Source organism: Eriocheir sinensis, chromosome 4 (assembly GCF_024679095.1).
Source record: "Eriocheir sinensis breed Jianghai 21 chromosome 4, ASM2467909v1, whole genome shotgun sequence".
In the NCBI taxonomy this organism is placed as follows: domain Eukaryota; kingdom Metazoa; phylum Arthropoda; class Malacostraca; order Decapoda; family Varunidae; genus Eriocheir; species Eriocheir sinensis.
Window position 1 is genome coordinate 26,822,281 of NC_066512.1, and position 20,078 is coordinate 26,842,358.

General features: G+C 43.7%; 1 protein-coding gene across 10 annotated transcripts; it reads left to right on the forward strand.

The window, feature by feature from the left end:
• Window positions 1-258: 258 nt before the first annotated feature.
• LOC126981339 (uncharacterized) lies at window positions 259-20,029 on the forward strand. Of its 10 annotated transcripts, none has more exons than XM_050832409.1 (7): window positions 259-414; window positions 603-681; window positions 8,730-8,786; window positions 9,344-9,616; window positions 10,674-10,781; window positions 17,870-17,901; window positions 18,379-20,029. In XM_050832409.1, exons 2-7 carry the CDS (start codon window positions 667-669, stop codon window positions 18,509-18,511), a joined length of 618 nt encoding a protein of 205 aa, XP_050688366.1. In that variant the 5' UTR covers window positions 259-414; window positions 603-666; the 3' UTR covers window positions 18,512-20,029. The 10 variants fall into 10 exon arrangements, with proteins under 10 accessions (XP_050688366.1, XP_050688308.1, XP_050688317.1 ...); XM_050832351.1 differs by lacking the exon at window positions 10,674-10,781 and adding an exon at window positions 17,262-17,369 and having other exon boundaries at window positions 260-414; XM_050832360.1 differs by lacking the exons at window positions 9,344-9,616; window positions 10,674-10,781 and adding exons at window positions 16,571-16,843; window positions 17,262-17,369 and having other exon boundaries at window positions 260-414.
• The last annotated feature ends 49 nt before the right edge of the window (window positions 20,030-20,078 follow it).

The window sequence follows — 20,078 nt, forward strand, 5'->3', positions numbered from 1 at the left end:
GGAGAAGGGAGGAGCATGCCATCCCAACCCCCAGGCAGTACAGAGTGTGATTATACAACTAAGGATACAAGCGAGAAAATTATGAAAAAAACGAATATAACCATGATATGAATTGGATCTCTGCTGCCTCTAAAGTTAAATGTAGGCAAAGTCTGGTCATGCACTATAGCTGCGCGTGGCGGCGGTGCTCATCTCCGTCCCGTTGACCGTTTCAGTCTGATGGGCTACCTTATAAGCGCAAGGGTTCGAACACCACCTCCTCCACCCCAGTATCTCTTTTATCTAGAGATAGCTACGTAACCCCCCATATTTGTTTTGATACTTCAGTGCGAGACAAGGGAAGCAAAGGAGGAGACGCGTGCAAGGCTAGGCTATAATAGTTGAACCAGTAGCTCCACCTATCGCTCTGTACAGGTAGGCTACGTGTAGTTGGGACGTACAAGCTATTCGGTACGTTCCTTTCTGGACTCGTTAACGCTAAAGAGTTGAGTGCAAGGTATAATTAGATCTCGGTTGTGTTGAGTATATACCTGACAGTCAGAGAGCATAAAAGAACTCTACAGAACCACCACCAGAAGGCTATAGCGATATTTCCTTTTCAGGGGCAAAGGACCAAGCTAGGCGTCTCAGAGGGTAGAATCCTTGCAGAAGTCTAGACTCACAACCATGGGCGGAGGTGCGGTGAGTAAAGCTTAATTTGGTTTCTTCAATAACTTTCCATGGCAATAGTAGCTATACAGACTTTGGAGATGGTGGAGGGACAAGTTTGAGTAGCCTATTTATTTTCTATGCTGCAGCTTCCTAGTTTTGGGGTGGGTTTTTTTTTGTTTCTCCCTTTTCTTCTTCTTCTTCTTCTTCTTGTTCTCTTCCGTTTAATATTTTTTGGTTCATATGAGTGCTTTGAGGCATTAATTGTTGTGTTAATGAATAAAAGGCATAGTGAATTAGGCCTCAAACCGCTCCAATGGACTTCATAAAATCTATCAAATGGAAGAAAACAAAAACTTCCAAAAACATGAAGGAGCAATAATCATTATACTAACCTTATTCATTTTCCTGTAATATATATTAGTTTGTGTATAGAAATCATCACGTATAACCCTTCCTGCAGACATACAATCATCTGTCATCAAGAATCATCCCTAAGGAAAAAGAAGGCATTTTAATCAACCATTTTTCGTTACGTATATTTACTTGCGTTTAGAAATCGCGTTTAGAAATCACGTATAACCCATACTGCAGACATTCAACCATACATCATCAAGGATCAGCCCTCTCAACCGTATATGTGTCTCTTCGTATGGCGGAGACACTGTATAACGGGGTGTATGGTACTGTGTGTGTGTTCGTGTGTTGACTTTATTTCCACACCACCTTGATTTGAGGTAAAAGTCTTGGCGCGTTTTTTTTTTCAAGAGGTGTCCCCCGTAGGCCTAATCCTCTTATTTGGTCAGGAAATTGTTACGAAAGAGTGCACGTTGTTATAAAAGCACATGTGGGTTGTAACAAAAGGGTACAGAATTGTTTTGAAAGCATACGTGGTTGTAACGAAAGTGCGCGGTGTTGTAACAAAAGCTTGCGGGGTTGTTTCGATCAACAGTGTATGGGTTTGTTGCAATACCCAAAATCCGTAGAAATTGTAAATAGCCGTAGCAGCAAATACTGTCATGGAGAAACCATATATAGTTGTTAATAGCAGCAGCAGCAAAAAGGTTAATGTGATAGTTGTTAATAGCAGCAGCAGCAGCAAAAAGGTTAATGTGATAGTTGTTAATAGCAGCAGCAGCAGCAAAAAGGTTAATGTGAATAGTCGAAGAGGAAGTTAGGTTTGGCATTCAAAAGTCATAGATGTTGTTGATAGCCAATCGCAGCAGCACCAAAGCTGTTACGATACTACCATTATGCCAGATTAATACGCTCCCCATGTGTATTTTCCCATAGCACGTACTTAAAATGTAAATATATAGTTTAGTACACACACAGAAATATAAAACCCAGTACCTTTAGCTTAAACTATACTACCTAAACATACGTAAATATATCGCTTCATACATATACGTACAAATAACCCAGTAACGTACGCTTAAAATGTCGTATCGTACATATACTTACAAATATAAGTATAATTGCTCGTGTATAAATTTCAGTGCGTATAGCCCTTCCTACAATCAAGAAGCGTATGAAAGAAAGCAATACAGACATACATCGTTGAGAATCAGCCCTTTTGACCTTATACAAACTTCTTATTCATCATTTTCCTTTTATGTATTATTGATTTTATAAATTTCAGTACGTATAGCCCTTCATGTAAGCTTGGAGTGTATATATATGGGAGAATGCAACACACACACATCGAGAATCAGCCCTTTTGACCTTATACAAACATCTCATTCTTCATTTCCCTGTTATGTATATTAGTTTATGTATAGAAATCATCACGTACAACCCTTCCTGCAGACCTACAATCATATGTCAAGAATCATCCCTAAGGAAACAAAGCAATTTAATCAACCTTTTTTCGTTATGTAACGTTATATAAAATTAATATAACCCGGTACTTTAAGTTTTAAAAATATTCCTTACAACACACTTAGATATATACATATACGTCAGAACCTTTCTGCAGCGTTTGTATAGGGGTAAAAAAAACAAGAGCACCTGATAGTGGCCTGTGAAAGGTATGAAGAGAGGCAAAGGCTATTAGCATCTGTGGTGGAGATCATTGAGGAAGAGGAGTGGCATAGCAGAGTGGAGGAGGAAGACTGAGGAATAAGTACCGTGTTAGGACCATATGAATGTAAAGAGGAAACAGTGAAATTAATACCTCACACAGAAATTTTCTTGGTATGTTTCTGCAAAAAAAGATCTGAGCATGTAGTGAAAGTTGAGTGAAAAATGTAAAGTGGAAAATAGCAAAAGCGCATAGGCAGACAAATCAGGGAAAGAAATGGACAGAAAACCTAAGTTCAGGATGAAGTGCTCAGTATTACAAGTGAATAAAGGGCAAGGCAAGGCAAGGGAAGGACAAGGGAAGGTCAGGGCAAGGGAAGGATAAGGCAAGGGAGACCAACGCACATGGCTATATATGGCCAGCCAAGAAGACGAGACGCGCAGGGCTGGCCAGCCAAGAAGGCAAGGTCAGGGAACGCACAAGGCCAGCCAGCCAAGAAGACGAGACGCACAGGGCTGGCAGCCAAGGCAGGACAGGGCAAGGGAAGGGCAGGGCAAGGGAAGGGCTGGGCAAGGGAAGGGAAGGGCAGGACAAGGGAAGGTCAGGGCAAGGGAAGGATAAGGCAAGGGAGACCAACGCACATGGCTATATATGGCCAGCCAAGAAGACGAGACGCACAGGGCTGGCCAGCCAAGAAGGCAAGGTCAGGGAACGCACAAGGCCAGCCAGCCAAGAAGGCGAGACGCACAGGGCTGGCAGCCAAGGCAGGACAGGGCAAGGGAAGGGCTGGGCAAGGCAAAGCTTAAGCATTCATCCTGAACTTAGGTTTTCTGTCCTTTTCTTTCCCTGATTTGCCTGCCTATGAGCTTTTGCTATTTTCCACTATTACACTTTTCACTCAACCTTCACTACATATTCAGATCTTTTTTCCCAAGCAACATGTCAAAGAAAATTTTTGAGTGCAAGGGAAAGGCAAGGCAAGGCAAGGCAAGGCAAGGGCACCACCACCACCACCATCACGTACCACCACCACCATCACCACTAACACGTACCACCACCACCATCACCACTAACACGTACCACCACCACCATCACCACTAACACGTACCACCACCACCATCACCACTAACACGTACCACCACCACCATCACCACTAACACGTACCACCACCACCATCACCACTAACACGTACCACCACCACCATCACCACCACCACTAACACGTACCACCACCACCATCACCACCACCACTATCATGTACCACCACCACCACCACCACTATCACGTACCCCCACCACCCCCACCACCTGTTATAGTAGTTGTAATTATATCAGTGTATTATTGTTATCATTATATATTACCATGGATTAGGAATGCATGTAACAGTGGAAAATACCCACGGCAGATAAATCACGCCACCTTTATAGGAATGTCATCCGTCAGTGTATCATCCGTTCGTTCTCGGTATGTGTAACAAACTCTTAGTCACCTCAGCGGTCACCTTGACGTACGTGACCAATTGTAACTTAATTTTTTTCCAATCTCTAATTCTCACTCCTTCCTGAGAGCTCGACTGACAGACCTATTGTCTCTGCTCTCTCTCCAACGCTCGCTGTATTTTTAGGTTAAGAATACATTTCACCTAAGGCAGCGACATTTCACCTAAGGCAGCGAGGGTTTCCTTCACGCCCTTGTTCGCCCACCAAGACCCTGTCTGAGCTCCACGCAACCAAGCCTTACACCGTTACACACCACCACTATCACATACCACCACCACCACCACGTCACAGAGTCCGTATATAACTCTGTGGTATACGTGTCATGCCCCGAGAGCTTATTTTACTTTTTTTCCTCTATTTTCCTACACGACCTCTGCGTGTATCGAAATAACACACGAGAAATTAATCAAGTCAAAGGTGTTCAAATACTTACAGGTAAAGACAGGTAAACATGTGATTCAAAAAGTCACAGCCATTCAATAAACAGATAAGTGGGTGAGGTAAGATTAGGGCAGGTCAGGGTAGGTGAGAGGAAGGCTAAGCGAGGTCACTCCCTAAACGAAGGTCGAGGTGAGGAGCGTGAAGAGGAAAACATGAAAAAAAGGGAACATGAAAAAAAGTGAAAACCTGGAAAATATCAGACCTGGCAAGGAATAAAACTAACCACCACGAACTTGCGTTAAACAGTAAAGGAAAGGACTTAAAAATACCTTGTATTGTGATTTGTTCCCTAAGCAAGAGGGAGGCGGTGGCTGAGTGGTTCCACCATAAAAACACACCTGGTTCCACCATAAAAACACACCTGGTTCCACCATAAAAAAACACCAGGTCCCACACAAAAAAAACACCAGGTCCCACACAAAAAAAACACCAGGTCCCACACAAAAAAAACACCAGGCCCCACACAAAAAAAACACCTGGTTCCACCATAAAAACACACCTGGTTCCACCATAAAAACACACCTGGTTCCACCATAAAAACACACCTGGTTCCACCATAAAAACACACCTGGTTCCACCATAAAAACACACCTGGTTCCACCATAAAAACACACCTGGTTCCACCATAAAAACACACCTGGTTCCACCATAAAAACACACCTGGATCCACCATAAAAACACACCTGGATCCACCATAAAAACACACCTGGATCCACCATAAAAACACACCTGGATCCACCATAAAAACACACCTGGTTCCACCATAAAAACACACCTGGTTCCACCATAAAAACACACCTGGTTCCACCATAAAAAAACACCTGGTTCCACCATAAAAACACACCTGGTTCCACCATAAAAACACACCAGGCCCCACAAAAAAAACACCAGGCCCCACAAAAAAAACACCAGGCCCCACAAAAAAAACACCAGGCCCCACAAAAAAAAACACCAGGCCCCACAAAAAAAACACCAGGCCCCACAAAAAAAACACCAGGCCCCACAAAAAAACACCAGGCCCCACAAAAAAAAACACCAGGCCCCACAAAAAAAACATTAGGCTCCACAAAAAAAAACACCAGGCTCCACAAAAAAAACACCAGGCCCCACAAAAAAAACACCAGGCCCCACAAAACACCAGGCCCCACCAAAAAAAAAAAAAAACCCCGCCCCCCAAAAAAAACACCAGGCCCCACAAAAAAACACCAGGCCCCACAAAAAAAAAACAACATGCCCCAACAAAAAAAAAACCAGGCCCCACCAAAAAAAACACCAGGCCCCACAAAAAACACAAGGCCCCACAAAAAAAACACCAGGCCCCACAAAACACCAGGCCCCACCAAAAAAAAACCCACCAGGCCCCACCATAAAAACACACCTGGTTCCACCATAAAAACACACCTGGTTCCACCATAAAAACACACCTGGTTCCACCATAAAAACACACCAGGCCCCACAAAAAAAAACACCAGGCCCCACAAAACACCAGGCCCCACAAAACACCAGGCCCCACCAAAAAAAACACCAGGCCCCACAATAAAAAAACACCAGGCCCCACAAAACACCAGGCCCCACCAAAAAAAAAAAAACCAGGCCCCACAAAAAAAAAACACCAGGCCCCACAGAAAAAGAACACCAGACCCCACAATAAAAACCCACCAGGCCCCACAAAAAAAAAACCAGGCCCCACAAAAAAAAAAACCAGGCCCCACAAAAAAAACACCAGGCCCCACCAAAAAAAACACACCAGGCCCCACAAAAAAAACACCAGGCCCCACAAAAAAAACACCAGGCCCCACAAAACACCAGGCCCCACCAAAAAAAAAAACAGGCCCCACAAAAAAAACACCAGGCCCCACACAAAAAACACCAGGCCCCACACAAAAAAAAACACCAGGCCCCACAGAAAAAGAACACCAGGCCCCACAAAAAAAACCCACCAGGGCCCACCTAAAACCCCACCAGGTCCCACCAGAAAAACACCAGGTCCCACCAAAAAAACACCAGGTCCCACAAAAAAAAACACCAGGTCCCACAAAAAAAAACACCAGGTCCCACCAAAAAAAAACACCAGGTCCCACCAAAAAAAAACCACCATGCCCCACCAAAAAAAAAAACACCAGGGCCCACCACACCCACACCGTATAGATGGGCCACTAACACAACCACCCACACCGTATAGATGGGCCACTAACACACCCACCCACACCGTATAGATGGGCCACTAACACACCCACCCACACCGTATAGATGGGCCACTAACACACCCACCCACACCGTATAGATGGGCCACTAACACACCCACCCACACCGTATAGATGGGCCACTAACACACACACCAACACAGCAATTTTTACAAAGACACACGGAAGGAAAAAGGTTGGAGGTGTCAAGAGGAAAGGAAGACAGAGAAAGCCTAAACCTTTGAATCAGCTACCTAACGTCACCTTCTGAGGGAAATAAACCGAGACGTGCGAAGCGAATCCGAAACGAGCGATCCAGAGGGAACGAAACACATGAGCGGGAGCGAACCACCAAACATACACAAACTACTTCCTCCCTTCTCCTTTGTTGTTTACTTGCAACAATAAACTATCAATCAATCAATCAATTATTCACCACACAGCCATAACAAACAAATATCACTACCCCCCCACCCCCCCACCCCCGTGAAACTACTAAAAACTGAGAATGGATACAAAACGATAATAAAAAATGGGATAAATCAAAGGAAAATGAAGGAATTGAACTCTTAAAATGTATACAAACAAGCTGTACTGCCTGGGGGTTGGGATGGCATGCTCCTCCCTTCTCCTTTGTTACTTGCAACAATATACTATCAATCAATCAATCAAGCTGACTACCCACATGCTGTCCTAAAGACCACCTGAACTCCAGATTCTCTAAATGAGGATAAAAAAATGAGCTGCGGGAAGGTACAATGTGCCGACTAAGAAACATAAGAACGAACATAAGAACGAATTAAAAGTAACCAATCACAATCAGGAATGTTGGGGCAAGAAAGGTAAACCACAAAGGATCACTGGCAGGACACGACACGTCACAAATAAGGTCACAATGTATCAACTATTGCCGGGGGATGCCATTACAGTGTTATCTCTCCCATCTCATTGCAGAGGTGTTTCGGTTCAGGCCGGACTTGAGTGGGTGGGAGTAGGGGAGAGCCGGTATGATTCAGACACTTTTTAGAAAAATATTTTTAGAAAAAGAAGTTTAAGAAGTAGTGTAATTTTGTTGATCTCAAAATGTTCCTCCATCCTTTGGCTCTTTCGGCTGCTAATATGACACTCGTAGCTATTTGCAGTTTTCAGATGTAGGTGGTGAAAGACAAGTTTCTAAATCGTCCGAACCATCCCCACCCGTGGTGATGGTTCGGCCAGGGAGGTGGGATGGTACGAACACTTATAATACTCGCCATAATATTAATATAACTTAAGTTTGATTGGCTAATAAACAAGATTATATCTTCTACAAAACATTTATACAAGAACAAAGTATCCTCTCAATATTTAGAGGGGAAAAAAATAAAAGGAGAACTACAAGAAATATCTCAAAACTTTTGGTATTATGGTTCTCTTCTCACAAGCATAATATCTGAATATAAATCAACCAAATTAACCTTTTTATAACCGTTGCAACACCTATAAAGTTTAAATTGATATAAATTTAATAAAAATCATGAAAAAATCAACCGTCCGAACCATCACGACTCTACACTCCTTTTCCACGGGTGATCGTGTTACACGGCAACACCTTCGCCGTGCATCGCTGCGTCACCGAAATAATTTACATCTCGCTAATTGGCACGTTTTTGAAGCGAGAGCTTACGATACACCCTGACAATATTACATACGAGATGCAAAAAAACATAAAATAGGACTTGCATCGAAAACAACAGCTCTGAGGGCGTGGTTGTCCCTTTGTGGGCCTGACCATCCCACTGTCCGAATCATCACCGCTCTCCTATCTATGTGGCTATAAATCGGTACATATATAGGTACCTCTTGTCTGATGTTAATTAACTAAAACTGCTCATATTCACTGCTACTCAAATCAAGGTGCATTCATTAACCTGGCTCGATATTGATTATTTTCCAGTCAATACAAAAACCGAATTGTGGCTGCAAGACAGAAGAAGCAGGATACCTTCCCTATGTAAGTATATAATGCTTTCTCTCTCTCTCTCTCTCTCTCTCTCTCTCTCTCTCTCTCAAAAAAGAGTCCAGTCCTCGTTGACAGACCGACTTGGTCGGCTAGATTTCGATCGCCGATAGAGTCGGTCTGTCGGCACCCTGCTACGGGCCGCCTTTGGCTTAATACCTCCATGCCCGTGCTCCCTCGTGCAGGGGGGAGCGGTCTTTTCCCTCTTAACGGGCCGTCTTCGGACAAAGGCCAGTTCCCCTAGTGATATTAGGGGTAAAACTTTAACAACAACAACTAAAAAAAAAAAAAAAAGTTATAATATTAATGCGTGTAGGATTGAACTGACTATTTTTTCCATCATATTTTTCACCTGCTTATCAGTTGTCTATCTTATCCCACAGACTTATCTTACATCCATATATTCTCTTAATTGGTAATAGTAGTTGCTGTAATAGTATTATTCCCTCATTTTCACTCTCTCCTCCTCCCTTTCCCTCTCTTCCTCGTCCACTTCTACTCCCTTCTCTTCTCTTCCCCGCCCTATTCTATCCCCCTTTTATGTTTTCCAGGATGTTTATGAGGCCGCAAGAACTGGTCTGCCGGGGCCTGTCCTTTCGTACTTGAGCACAACAAAAGGTAGTAATGTCAATGCCACCTACAAGGGCGAGACAATGTTGCATGTGGCCTGTGCCAATGGGCGGGAGAGTGTCCTGACCTTGCTGCTCAGCCAAAAGGGTCTGTGCCTGAACATCCGCAACGCCTACAACGAGACGGCCCTCATGCTAGCGGCGGGGAACGGATACCGGGACTGTGTCGAGATCATGCTTGTCCATACCCAGAGTGTAAGTGTTGATTAGGCCATGCACGTGTTTAGAGGCATAAGGCCCCTTTTACACTTGCGGGCGAGGCCCGCGTCCGGACGCGGGCCTTCCTGCGTATCCTTTCAGACGGCGCGAGTGAAAACTGCCCGCCACCCGCACGAAGGTGGAAGGAGGCAGGAGAAAGACAGGAAAATGTAATGAAAGCCAGGGAAGGCAAGGTCATTTAGCGGAAAGGAGAGACAAAAATAGAGCTGGAGAAGGAAGGGAGAAAAGGAGTAAAATTAATAAAATGAAAGACCAAAAATTAAGAAAGCTCGTAGAGTAAAAAGAGAAAATGGGAAAAAGGAGAGAAGGGAGAGGGAAGATGAGGAAGTAAACACGAGGGAGAAGAACATCAAAATTCTTCCTAAAAATAAAGTTAAATATAAAAAGTGAAACAGGAAAATGAACGCACAACAAATCATTGAAATTAACCAGGATACTGAATGAGTTTTCTTCGGAGAGATGCGCGTGTGAAAACACACATTGAACACTGTACCTTGCTGTACCCTTTGCTGCTATGCGCGGACGCGGGCCCGCAGATGACCTAGGGGGGCCCACGTTGAATTTCGCCCGCACGCGGGCGATGTCCGCGGCGTGTGAAAGGTTCCATAGTTAAACATCAGTCATAAGCTGACGCGGGTCCGCGTTATAAGCGTCACACACACACACACACACACACACACACACACAGAAGGACCATACTCTCACACGCTTTTGGCTCTCACAACTAACTAACTTTTTTTAATGGCCACAACAGATTACTGGGGTTCTCGTGAGTGTTCTTTTTTTCACGTTCATGGTGCAAAAGCCTTGTCGAGCAATTACTAGCCTCATAAAAACTGCCCATGGAAATACTAACAACCACTAGCCTTACCAAATGTGAGTGTTTGATCTCCGAAGTGTTTAACTTATAAGAATATGGGCCTTAGGAGTCACAAACGTCTGCAGGTCACCGTTGCCTGCTATCTACTCCTTTTTTTTTTTTCCTTTTTAATCATGTTTATTTATTTATCTAGTCTTTTATTCTCGTCAACAGTGTCCCCTTGAAATACACTGCAAGAACAACTACGACCAGAGCGCTATGGACATTGCCCACATCAACAACCGTCAGGACGTGACTTACTATATGCAGTCGTTTCTCAAGGTAAGATGACGACGACTTATGAACCATAGAGTGTGGGGTGTAGTATTAGCACTATAATTTCCCCGCCCCGCTGTTCACGACTTTCTACTCTAGCTCACCCCTATGTTATCCGAATTCCTTATGCAAGAGTTAACCAGCATCTTCATTCTTTCATCCCTCTCGCTGGTAAACTATGGAGCAGCCTTCCTTCCTCTATATTTTCTCCTGCCTACGACTTGAACTCTTTCCAGAGGGGAGTATCGAGACACCTCTCCATTCGAGATTGATCTCTCTTTTGACTGCTTATTTCTATTCGGTTTTATAGGAGTAGTGTTGAGCGGACTTTCTGGTTTTCTTTTTGTTTTTTGCCCTTGAGCTCTTTCCTCTGCTGTAAAAAATAAAAGTATGGAGTGTCCAACATGTATTAGCCGTATAACTTCCTATTACTCCCTCGTGCTTGTCGTAGCACTGATAATATGACTGAATTTCAACTGCCTTACTTGGTCTGACTTAAAAATATTGACACGAAACATACCCCAACAATAATTACTACTTTCCCTCCTCAGAATCGGCCTCCACCAACGGGCGGCAAAAAGTAGTAAGTCGGGCTCTTTCTTTTGTTTTGACACGAAGAAATTCAACACGAAGACTAACAGATCGAGCCCGTGTAACGTGACTTGTATACAAATGATTAATCTAAGAAAAATATATCAAGAAGAGACCAAGGATAATTTTGTTAGAGATATGCTTTCATAGCCCTTCGTGGATATAGACTGTTATACCTACATGATTTGATTTTATTCCTTAGTTTCTTTTTTTTTTTAATGTCAATTGCACATGTCCCCTCCTCCCCCTTCCCCTTCCTTTCCCCTTTTCTCAATCTTACTCCGTTTTTATAATTCTTTCCTTCAAACGATTAAACTCCTTCAGATGATTTGGAGATAAATTAGCATTTTAGTTAAACAGACCATTGACTATTGTATGTACGTATATATATAGACGCGTGTGACCTGCCCCCCCGCCCTCCCCCATTTCCCTTGCCTTTCCCTCCCTCCCCAATCCTTCTCAAGAGAATATTAAAACTATGCCATTAGCTGTGTAACGGTCCGAATGTGAGTGAGCGAGAGGGTATGCAGGTCAGTGAGTAACAGAGTGAGTAAGTGTAAGCGAGTGCGTGATTGAACGAGAGAATGTGAGTAAGTCAGTGAGTGACAGAGTAAGTGTGAGCGAGTGGGAGCGTGAATGAGTGAAAGAGTGAATGAGTGAGGGAGTGAATGGGTGGCTAAGAAATGTAAGTGCGTAAAATGTTATGAGAAGATAACACGGCGAGCGAATGAGTAAATATCATGAACGAGAGTTACTGAAATCCCTCATCTCAAAGCCTCGACCCCCCCCCCCCCCCAAGAAACCAATAACTAGTTAGTTAGGTAGGTAGGGTTTGATTGTAATGCCGAGAGGGAGTCACGTGATGGGGGAAGGGGGAGGAGCTTAGCGAAGAGCAGAGGCGAGAAGGCGAGGGCAAGGAGACCCACGGGCCAGTGAGGAAGATCTCCACGAGTTTGGAAGACGTGAGGAGACGAACACCCCTACAGCAAGGAGCGGCAGCGAGAAATCACAAAGCGGGTTGGTCAGGGGGGTGTCAATCTCTCCACTCAGCCCCCGGACCCACACACCACCCACGGCCTGCTGTGTGAGGCGGGCTAGTCAGGAGACTAGCAGCAGGAAGCAAGAAAGGCAGCGAGTTGGAGTTTAGTGAAAGTGGTGTCCATCTCTCCACTCGGGGGCCCCCCCCGCAAACCACCACGAACAAACAAGAGGCGGTAAGAGGTCGGGCCCCTCAAAACACTGCCCCGAGCTGCTCCCTCTCCACACCAAGCGGCGCCCGTCTGTCCATCACCAGGACCGCCCATTCCCTTGTGGACGTCCCCTGCCGAGCCCGACGCTCACGCCAGCTCCTGCTCCTCCTCCAGCAACCAGAGCTAAGCATTATGAGTATTCCCCAAATCTCCCTTGTGCTGGTAGCTAGTTAGATTAGAGGCATGCAGCCTGTCAGTCATTCATTTTTAGTACTCCGCTAACCCTTGAAAAATGAAACTAAATACATATTTATATACAACCTTACTGAGTCATCATTTGGAGCCTGTTTTCATGTTCATTTGGTATTACTGAACACTTACACACGGCAACCCCCCCCCCCCCCCCATAGTACATTATCACCATCCAGTTTTTTAATATTGTCTAGAGTGGTTCACACGGAAATCCTGCCACCTTCCATTATTAAACTACAAATAACGGCTTTCTGGTCACAAGCCTCGGAACGAGTGTTCACTTGTCCTGAGGCCTTGCCATCCGGGGCCAGCGCTCGTGAATGTAGACTACTACCACGGTACCACATACGATCACTACCATAGTGGTCGTCAAAAGGGGATGTAGCGACACCCATAAACAAGACAATTGGGAGAGAACGCTTCAGCTGTTTTAGGCAGTAGGTAAACTGTGCTCCATAGGCCTCCATAATCATCAGTCATTTTTCTTTTATCGACAGGAAGTAAACTACAGCACAGTTTCAAAATGTGTCTAGAAAGTTCACCGCCACAATTATCGGACCGCCATATTCTTCATTAACTACAGGAAATTTACCAACTCCGCGCTGTTTCAGGATGTTTATTAGACATTAAGTCATCCTTCCTTTATTGACTGGAAATTATCTACGTAACTCTGGCTCCGTTTAAAAATTCGATAAGTCCACCTCCATAACTGCTAGGTAACCTTCCTTTATTTAACGACAGGAAATTAACTTCTCTGGCACCGTTCCAAAGCGATTATCAGTCGGTCATTCTTTGGTAATTGACGACAGTCAGTGTCTTATGTATTTTGGCACATTATAGGGTTGGATAGGGTGTTATGAGTCCTTACTTTCTTAGCTATTAGAGGTATTTAGTAAGATTTAGGTTACCTGCTCTGAAGATAGTAAGTACAAAGCACTACATAGCCTATATATTTACCTTCAACTTATTTACTATTTACCTTATTGTTTACTGTATGGCATTTCACAGCTGGGTCTTTAACTATTCAAATACCAACTATTCAAATACTGTATCTGTGAAGAGTTGTCGATTGGTGGGGAAAAAATTCAATAAAATGTTGCATTTTCCTTGAGCTTCATTACTTTTCCAACTTTACTGCCATTTCGCGCCATCATTCTATTGCTCTGAAAACCGATAATGATTTTGATTACGTTTAAGTTTAACGCTTTTTAAGAGCCTTTTTTGTTTTTTTTGGGGGAGGGACCGAGGTGTCATTCTGGGTATGAGCCCGTATTCTTCTTAGACTGATCAGTTCGCCTGTTTGAAAGGCCTCTCGCGGAAATTGCTGGGTTTCTCAAGGACTGTTTGGTGATCCTAGTGATATATTTTTACACGGCCTCTGCACCATGAACGGGAAAATCACCCATGACAACCCGGGTACTCTTCTATATGGCATTGGGAAGTAGTGTAGTGGAGGGAGCTCATGTTTAGTAATAGTAATACAAGAACAAACAGCGAACAACTAGTCCTACTAGGATCCGCCCGCCCTGGATGAGCGTTGAGCGTGCTTTATTAGTTATTTATATTAGTTAGTGATAAGGAGATGTTTGATTTGGTTTGATTTATTTATATTATTTGTATGTTGTTATTTACTGTATAAATGCTAAGCATGCTGACCCACACGAAAGTGAGCGAACGACAGTGCGTGATCGTGTGTGATTCTTGCCGAGGTCCAGTCGCGGGGTGAAGCTTGCTATGGATGCATATAAATATTTAGTTTCCGTGGTGTGCAGTCCTGCCGTTTGGCTCTTGACTCTCTGCTTCGTACAAAAAGAAAAGGATCGACAGCTCTTTCGACTGTTAAACCACCGATCGAGCCTTCAGTCTCTCAGCACGTGTATTGAAAAAGATAAGTAATCCGTATCAAACACGTCTTCTGAGCCACTACGTAGGTCCGGCCTGTCGCAATAAATATGTCCCCTGATAACACTGTATGTACATAGTGTTATCAGGGGACAGAGATACGAAGTGATAAGACAAAATATTTACTACATAAAGGACAGTCAATTTTACCTTCAACTAACCTCTTAGACGATTGCCTTTATGCGCCATATGGTCGAGAAAATTATGAAAAAACGAATATAACCATGATACGAATTGGGCCTCTGCTGCCTCTGAAGTTAAATGTAGGTAAAGTTGGTCATGCACTTTAGCTGCTCGTCACAGCAGCTCGTGGCGGCGGTGCTCATCTCCGTCCCGTTGACCTTTGAGTCTGACGGGCTACCTTAATAGTTCATGTTAAGTCGACGCAAGGATTCGGACACCACCTCTTCCCCCCCTAGTATCTCCTTTATCTTGAGATAGCTACGTAACCCCCCATATTTACTTCACGATACGGGGAAGGCTTATCTTGAAACCAGTGCGAGACAAGGGAAGCAAAGGAGACGCGTAGGAGGCGAGGGTATAATAGTTGAATCAGTAGCGCCACCTATCTCTGTGCAGGTAGGCTACGTGTAGTTGAGAGTTATATATATACGGTTCCTTTCTGGACTCGTTACCGCTCGTGTGTTTGTATTTACATGACCCCTTCCCTCTCAACCACCGAGGCCGAGCTAAAGAGTTGAGTGCAAGGTATATTTAGATCTGTGTTGAGTGAGTATACCTGACAGTCAGAGAGCATACAACCCCTCTCCAGAACACCACCACCAGAAGGCTGTACAGCGATATTTCCTTTTCAGGGGCAAAGGACCAAGCTAAGCGTCTCGGAGGGTAGAATCCTTGCAGAAGACTAGACTCAACCATGGGCGGAGGTGCGGTGAGTATAGGTTAATTTGGTTTCTTTTTCTCCTTTTTTTTTTTATCTTTTCCGTTTAATATTTTTTGGTTCATATGAGTGCTTTGAGTCATTAATTGTTGTGTTAATGAATAATAGGCACAGTGAATTAGGCCTCAGACCACTCCAATCGACATAATAAAATCTATCAAATGGAAGAAAACAAACTTCCAAAAACATGGAGTAATAATCAAAGGAAGTAGTATTAAGCGTAGTTTTGTGTCGCAGGCGGCGGTAGTTGTTATAAAAGTCTCCCTCAAAGACACTTGGACATATTGCATAACAAGGGAGGTTAGGTTAGGTAGCCAGTTTTAATATTTTCTTTGTATATTTAAACATCTAGAGTCGAACCAGTTATGCGTGTAGCCAATAGGGTGCATATTTCAAGTGTGCCGCTCTATGTATCTGTGTAGCTATAAATCGGTACCTACCTCTTGTCTGATATTATCTAAAACTGTTCATATTCACGTACTGCTACTCAAATCAAGGTGCATTCATTAACCTGGTTCGATATTGATTATTTTCCAGTCAAAGCAAAAACCGAATTGTGGCTGTACGACCGAAGCAGCAGGATACCTTCCCTATGTAAGTATATAATGCTTTTTCTTTCTCTCTCTCTCTCTCTCTCTCTCTCTCTCTCTCTCTCTCTCTCTCTCTCTCTCTCTCTCTCTCTCTCAAAAAATATGATATTAAATGGAAGACGCTATTATGCGTGAAGGACTCAACTGACTATCTTTTCCATCATAATTTGTACCCCCTCATCAGTTCTTTATCTTATCCCACAGACGTATCTTGCATAACTTTATTCTCTTAATTGGTAATAGTTGCTGTAATAGTATTATTCCCTCATTTTCACCCTCTCCTCCTCCCTTTCCCTCTCTTCCTCGTCCACTTCTACTCCCTTCTCTTCTCTTCCTCGCCCTCTTCTATCCCCCTTTTATGTTTTCCAGGATGTTTATGAGGCCGCAAGAACTGGTCTGCCGGGGCCTGTCCTTTCGTACTTGAGCACAACAAAAGGTAGTAATGTCAATGCCACCTACAAGGGCGAGACAATGTTGCATGTGGCCTGTGCCAATGGGCGGGAGAGTGTCCTGACCTTGCTGCTCAGCCAAAAGGGTCTGTGCCTGAACATCCGCAACGCCTACAACGAGACGGCCCTCATGCTTGCGGCGGGGAACGGATACCGGGACTGTGTCGAGATCATGCTTGTCCATACCCAGAGTGTAAGTGTTGATTAGGCCATGCACGTGTTTAGGGGCATTGGGTAGGGACACATACACACACACACACACACACACACACACACACACACACACACACACACACACACACACACGAGAAGGACCATACTCTCACACGCTTTTTGGCTCTCACAACTAACTTTTTCTAATGGCCACAACAAATTACTGGGGTTCTCGTGAGTGTTCTTTTTTTCACGTTCATGGTGCAAAAGCCTTGTCGAGCAATTACTAGTCTCATAAAAACTGCCTATGGAAATACTAACAATCACTTGCCTTACCAAATGTGAGTGTTTGATCTCCGGAGTGTTTAACTTATAAGAATATGGGCCTGTTACCTACTCCTTTTTTTTCATTATTAATTAATTTATTTATTAATTTATTCTTCTATTCTCGTAAACAGTGTCCCCTTGAAATACACTGCAAGAACAACAACAACCTGAGCGCTATGGACATCGCCCACATCAACAACCGTCAGGACGTGGCTTATTGTATGCAGTCGTTTCTCAAGGTAAGATGAAGATAACTTGTAAACTGTAGTGTGGGGTGTAATATCAGCCGTATAATTTCCCCGCCCCTCTGCACACGACTTTCTACTCTACCTCACCCCTATGCTATCCGAATTCCTTATGCAAGAGCTAACCAGCATCTATAACCTTCCATCCCTCTTGGTGGTCAAATCTGGAGCAGCCTTCCTTCCTCTATATTTTCTCCTGCCTACGACTTGAACTCTCCATTCGAGATAGATCTGTCTTTTGACTGCTTATTTCTATTTGGTTTTATAGTAGTGCTGAGCGGACTTTTTCATTTTTTTTTTCCCTTGAGCTCTTTCCTCTGCTGAAAGAAAGAAGGTATGGAGTGTCGAACAATTATTAGCTGGATAACTTCCTATTACTCCCTCCTGCTTGTCGTAGCACTGATATGGCTGAATTTCAACTGCCTTACTTGGTCTGACTTAAAAGTATTGACACAAAACACACCCCAACAATAATTATTACTTTCCCTCCTCAGAATCGGCCTCCACCAACGGGCGGGAAAAAAGAGTAAGTCGGGCTCTTTCTTTTGTTTTATACAAATATTAATCTAAGAAAAATATATGAAGAGACCAAGGATAATTTTGTTAGAGATATGCTTTCATAGCCCTTCGTGGAAATACTGTTATACCTGCTTGATTTTATTTTAATTCTTACTTTTTTTTTTTACTGTCAATTGCATATGCCCCCTCCTCCCCCCTCCCCCTTCCTCTCCCCTTTTCTCATTCTTACTCTTTCCTTCAAACGATAAAACCGGAGCTTAGGTTCACAGGAGTTGCCTTGTACAGGCTTACCGGCCTCTTGCAGACTCCTACGCCCTTGTGTTCATATGTTCTTATGTTCAGTCATTCTGTAATCAACGACAAGAAATCAACTACGCACCGTTCAAAATGTGCAAAAAGTTCACTCCATAATCATGAGACGGCCATTCCTCATTTAAGACAGAAAACAACTAACTAACTCCATCCACTGTTTCACTTGTTCCAGCACCCAACCCCGACCTGCCGCCCCCGCACCTGGCAACAATGATCCCAGCCCCCCGCCCGCGACCAACAACGCCCCTGCAGTTTGTACTGTGACCTCTGCTGCCGCACCTGCAGTAACCACAGCCAGAAAGTGAACAACGCTCCAAACACATGGCTTCACTGGCTTCACTCTCTGGTCAGGCTAACTTTGAAAAACTAAAAGAGCCATATTGAATGTTAGGTCGGTATTCTTAGGCGCTACCGACTCACCATCATTTACTTCTAAAGGCCAAGAAAAGAGGTAAAATGCGTTCTCATGAGTGTTTTTAGAGTGCATGGTACAGAAGCCTTGGCAAACCATCACCAGGGTAAAAAAAAATACCCTTGGAAAGGCGCACAACTCTTACGAAAGCTTTTTCAAATATATGTGCCTGGGCGATGAAAATGTTTAATAATATGAGTGTTAGATTTCGGCGCCCAGGCAGGTACGTACACATCTGGGTATTTCCACGGGTACTTCTATGACCCTGGTTTAGTGTGACCCTTCCTCTGTACCATGAACCTAAAAGAACACTCATCACAACCCAATTCATCTCTTCTTACCAGCCTTTGGAAATTGTTGATGTGCAAGGCGGAAGCGTCTGAGAGCCCCTTTTCTGCCTCTCTCTCTCTCTCTCTCCCCCCCAAGTTTATACTATTGTCGATTTCAAAAGAGCAAACCGCACTAATTAATATATATGTTAATCATAGCGAATGGGTTATATGTGTGCAGTTGTTTTCTGTTACTCGAATGTATGATAACAGCAGCACCAGCGAACCGCACTTACACAATTTCTGATATAATTAACGTGAATGGGTTAAAAGTGTGTATTTGTTTTCTATTAATACTGGAACGTGTGACTGCAATAAGTAAAGTGATATAGGCCAGGACAGATGCTCTCTCTCCATTTCTTACCATTTCTGCCCCATTTCAACCAAGTACCATTGCCCGATACACAAGCTAACCGTGTGTGTGTGTGTGTGTGTGTGTGTGTGTGTGTGTGTGTGTGTGTGTGTCAGCCAGTCAATCAGCCATACTCCTCATCATTCCCTAATGACATGCAACCCCCACCAGTGCCTACCCTATAGTCAACCAACCAGTCAGTCAACCAGCCAGTCAGTTAGTTAAGTCATCCATGCCGCCGCCCACCAGCCAGACAGCCATTCTGCCATTCACATTTTCCATCCTTTCGTCCATCAATGTATCTCTCTCAGCACTGACCGTCCCTGCACCATCCCTACCACCAGTCAGTCACTCAGTCAACCAACCAGCCACTCATCCCTCTACTTAACATCTACCACTCAGCCAACCATGCAACCAAGTCAGTGTCTCTCGTATGCATTTAGGCACATTACAGGGTTGAATAAGGTGTTTTGAGTCATTATTTTCTTAGCCATTCGAGGTATTTAATAGAATTTAGGTTACCTGCTCTGAAGATAGTAAGTACTTGATATAGTGAATTTCAAAGCACTACACATAGCTTATATATTTACCTTCAACTTATTATTTACTATTATTTACCTTATTATTTACTGAATGGCATTTCACAGCTAGGTCTTTAACTATTCAAATACTGTATCCGTGAAAAGCTGTCGATTGGTTAGGAAAAAAAATCAATAAAATGTTGCATGTTCCTTGAGCTTCATTACTTTTCCAACTTTATTGCCATTTCGCACGCATCA

Excerpts from the sequence above, each read along its gene's own strand:
- LOC126981339 (XM_050832409.1), top strand. Across the intron at positions 10,782-17,869 it reads ATATGCAGTCGTTTCTCAAG|AATCGGCCTCCACCAACGGG; the intron begins GTAAGATGACGA and ends TTCCCTCCTCAG. Across the intron at positions 17,902-18,378 it reads CCAACGGGCGGGAAAAAAGA|CACCCAACCCCGACCTGCCG; the intron begins GTAAGTCGGGCT and ends CACTTGTTCCAG.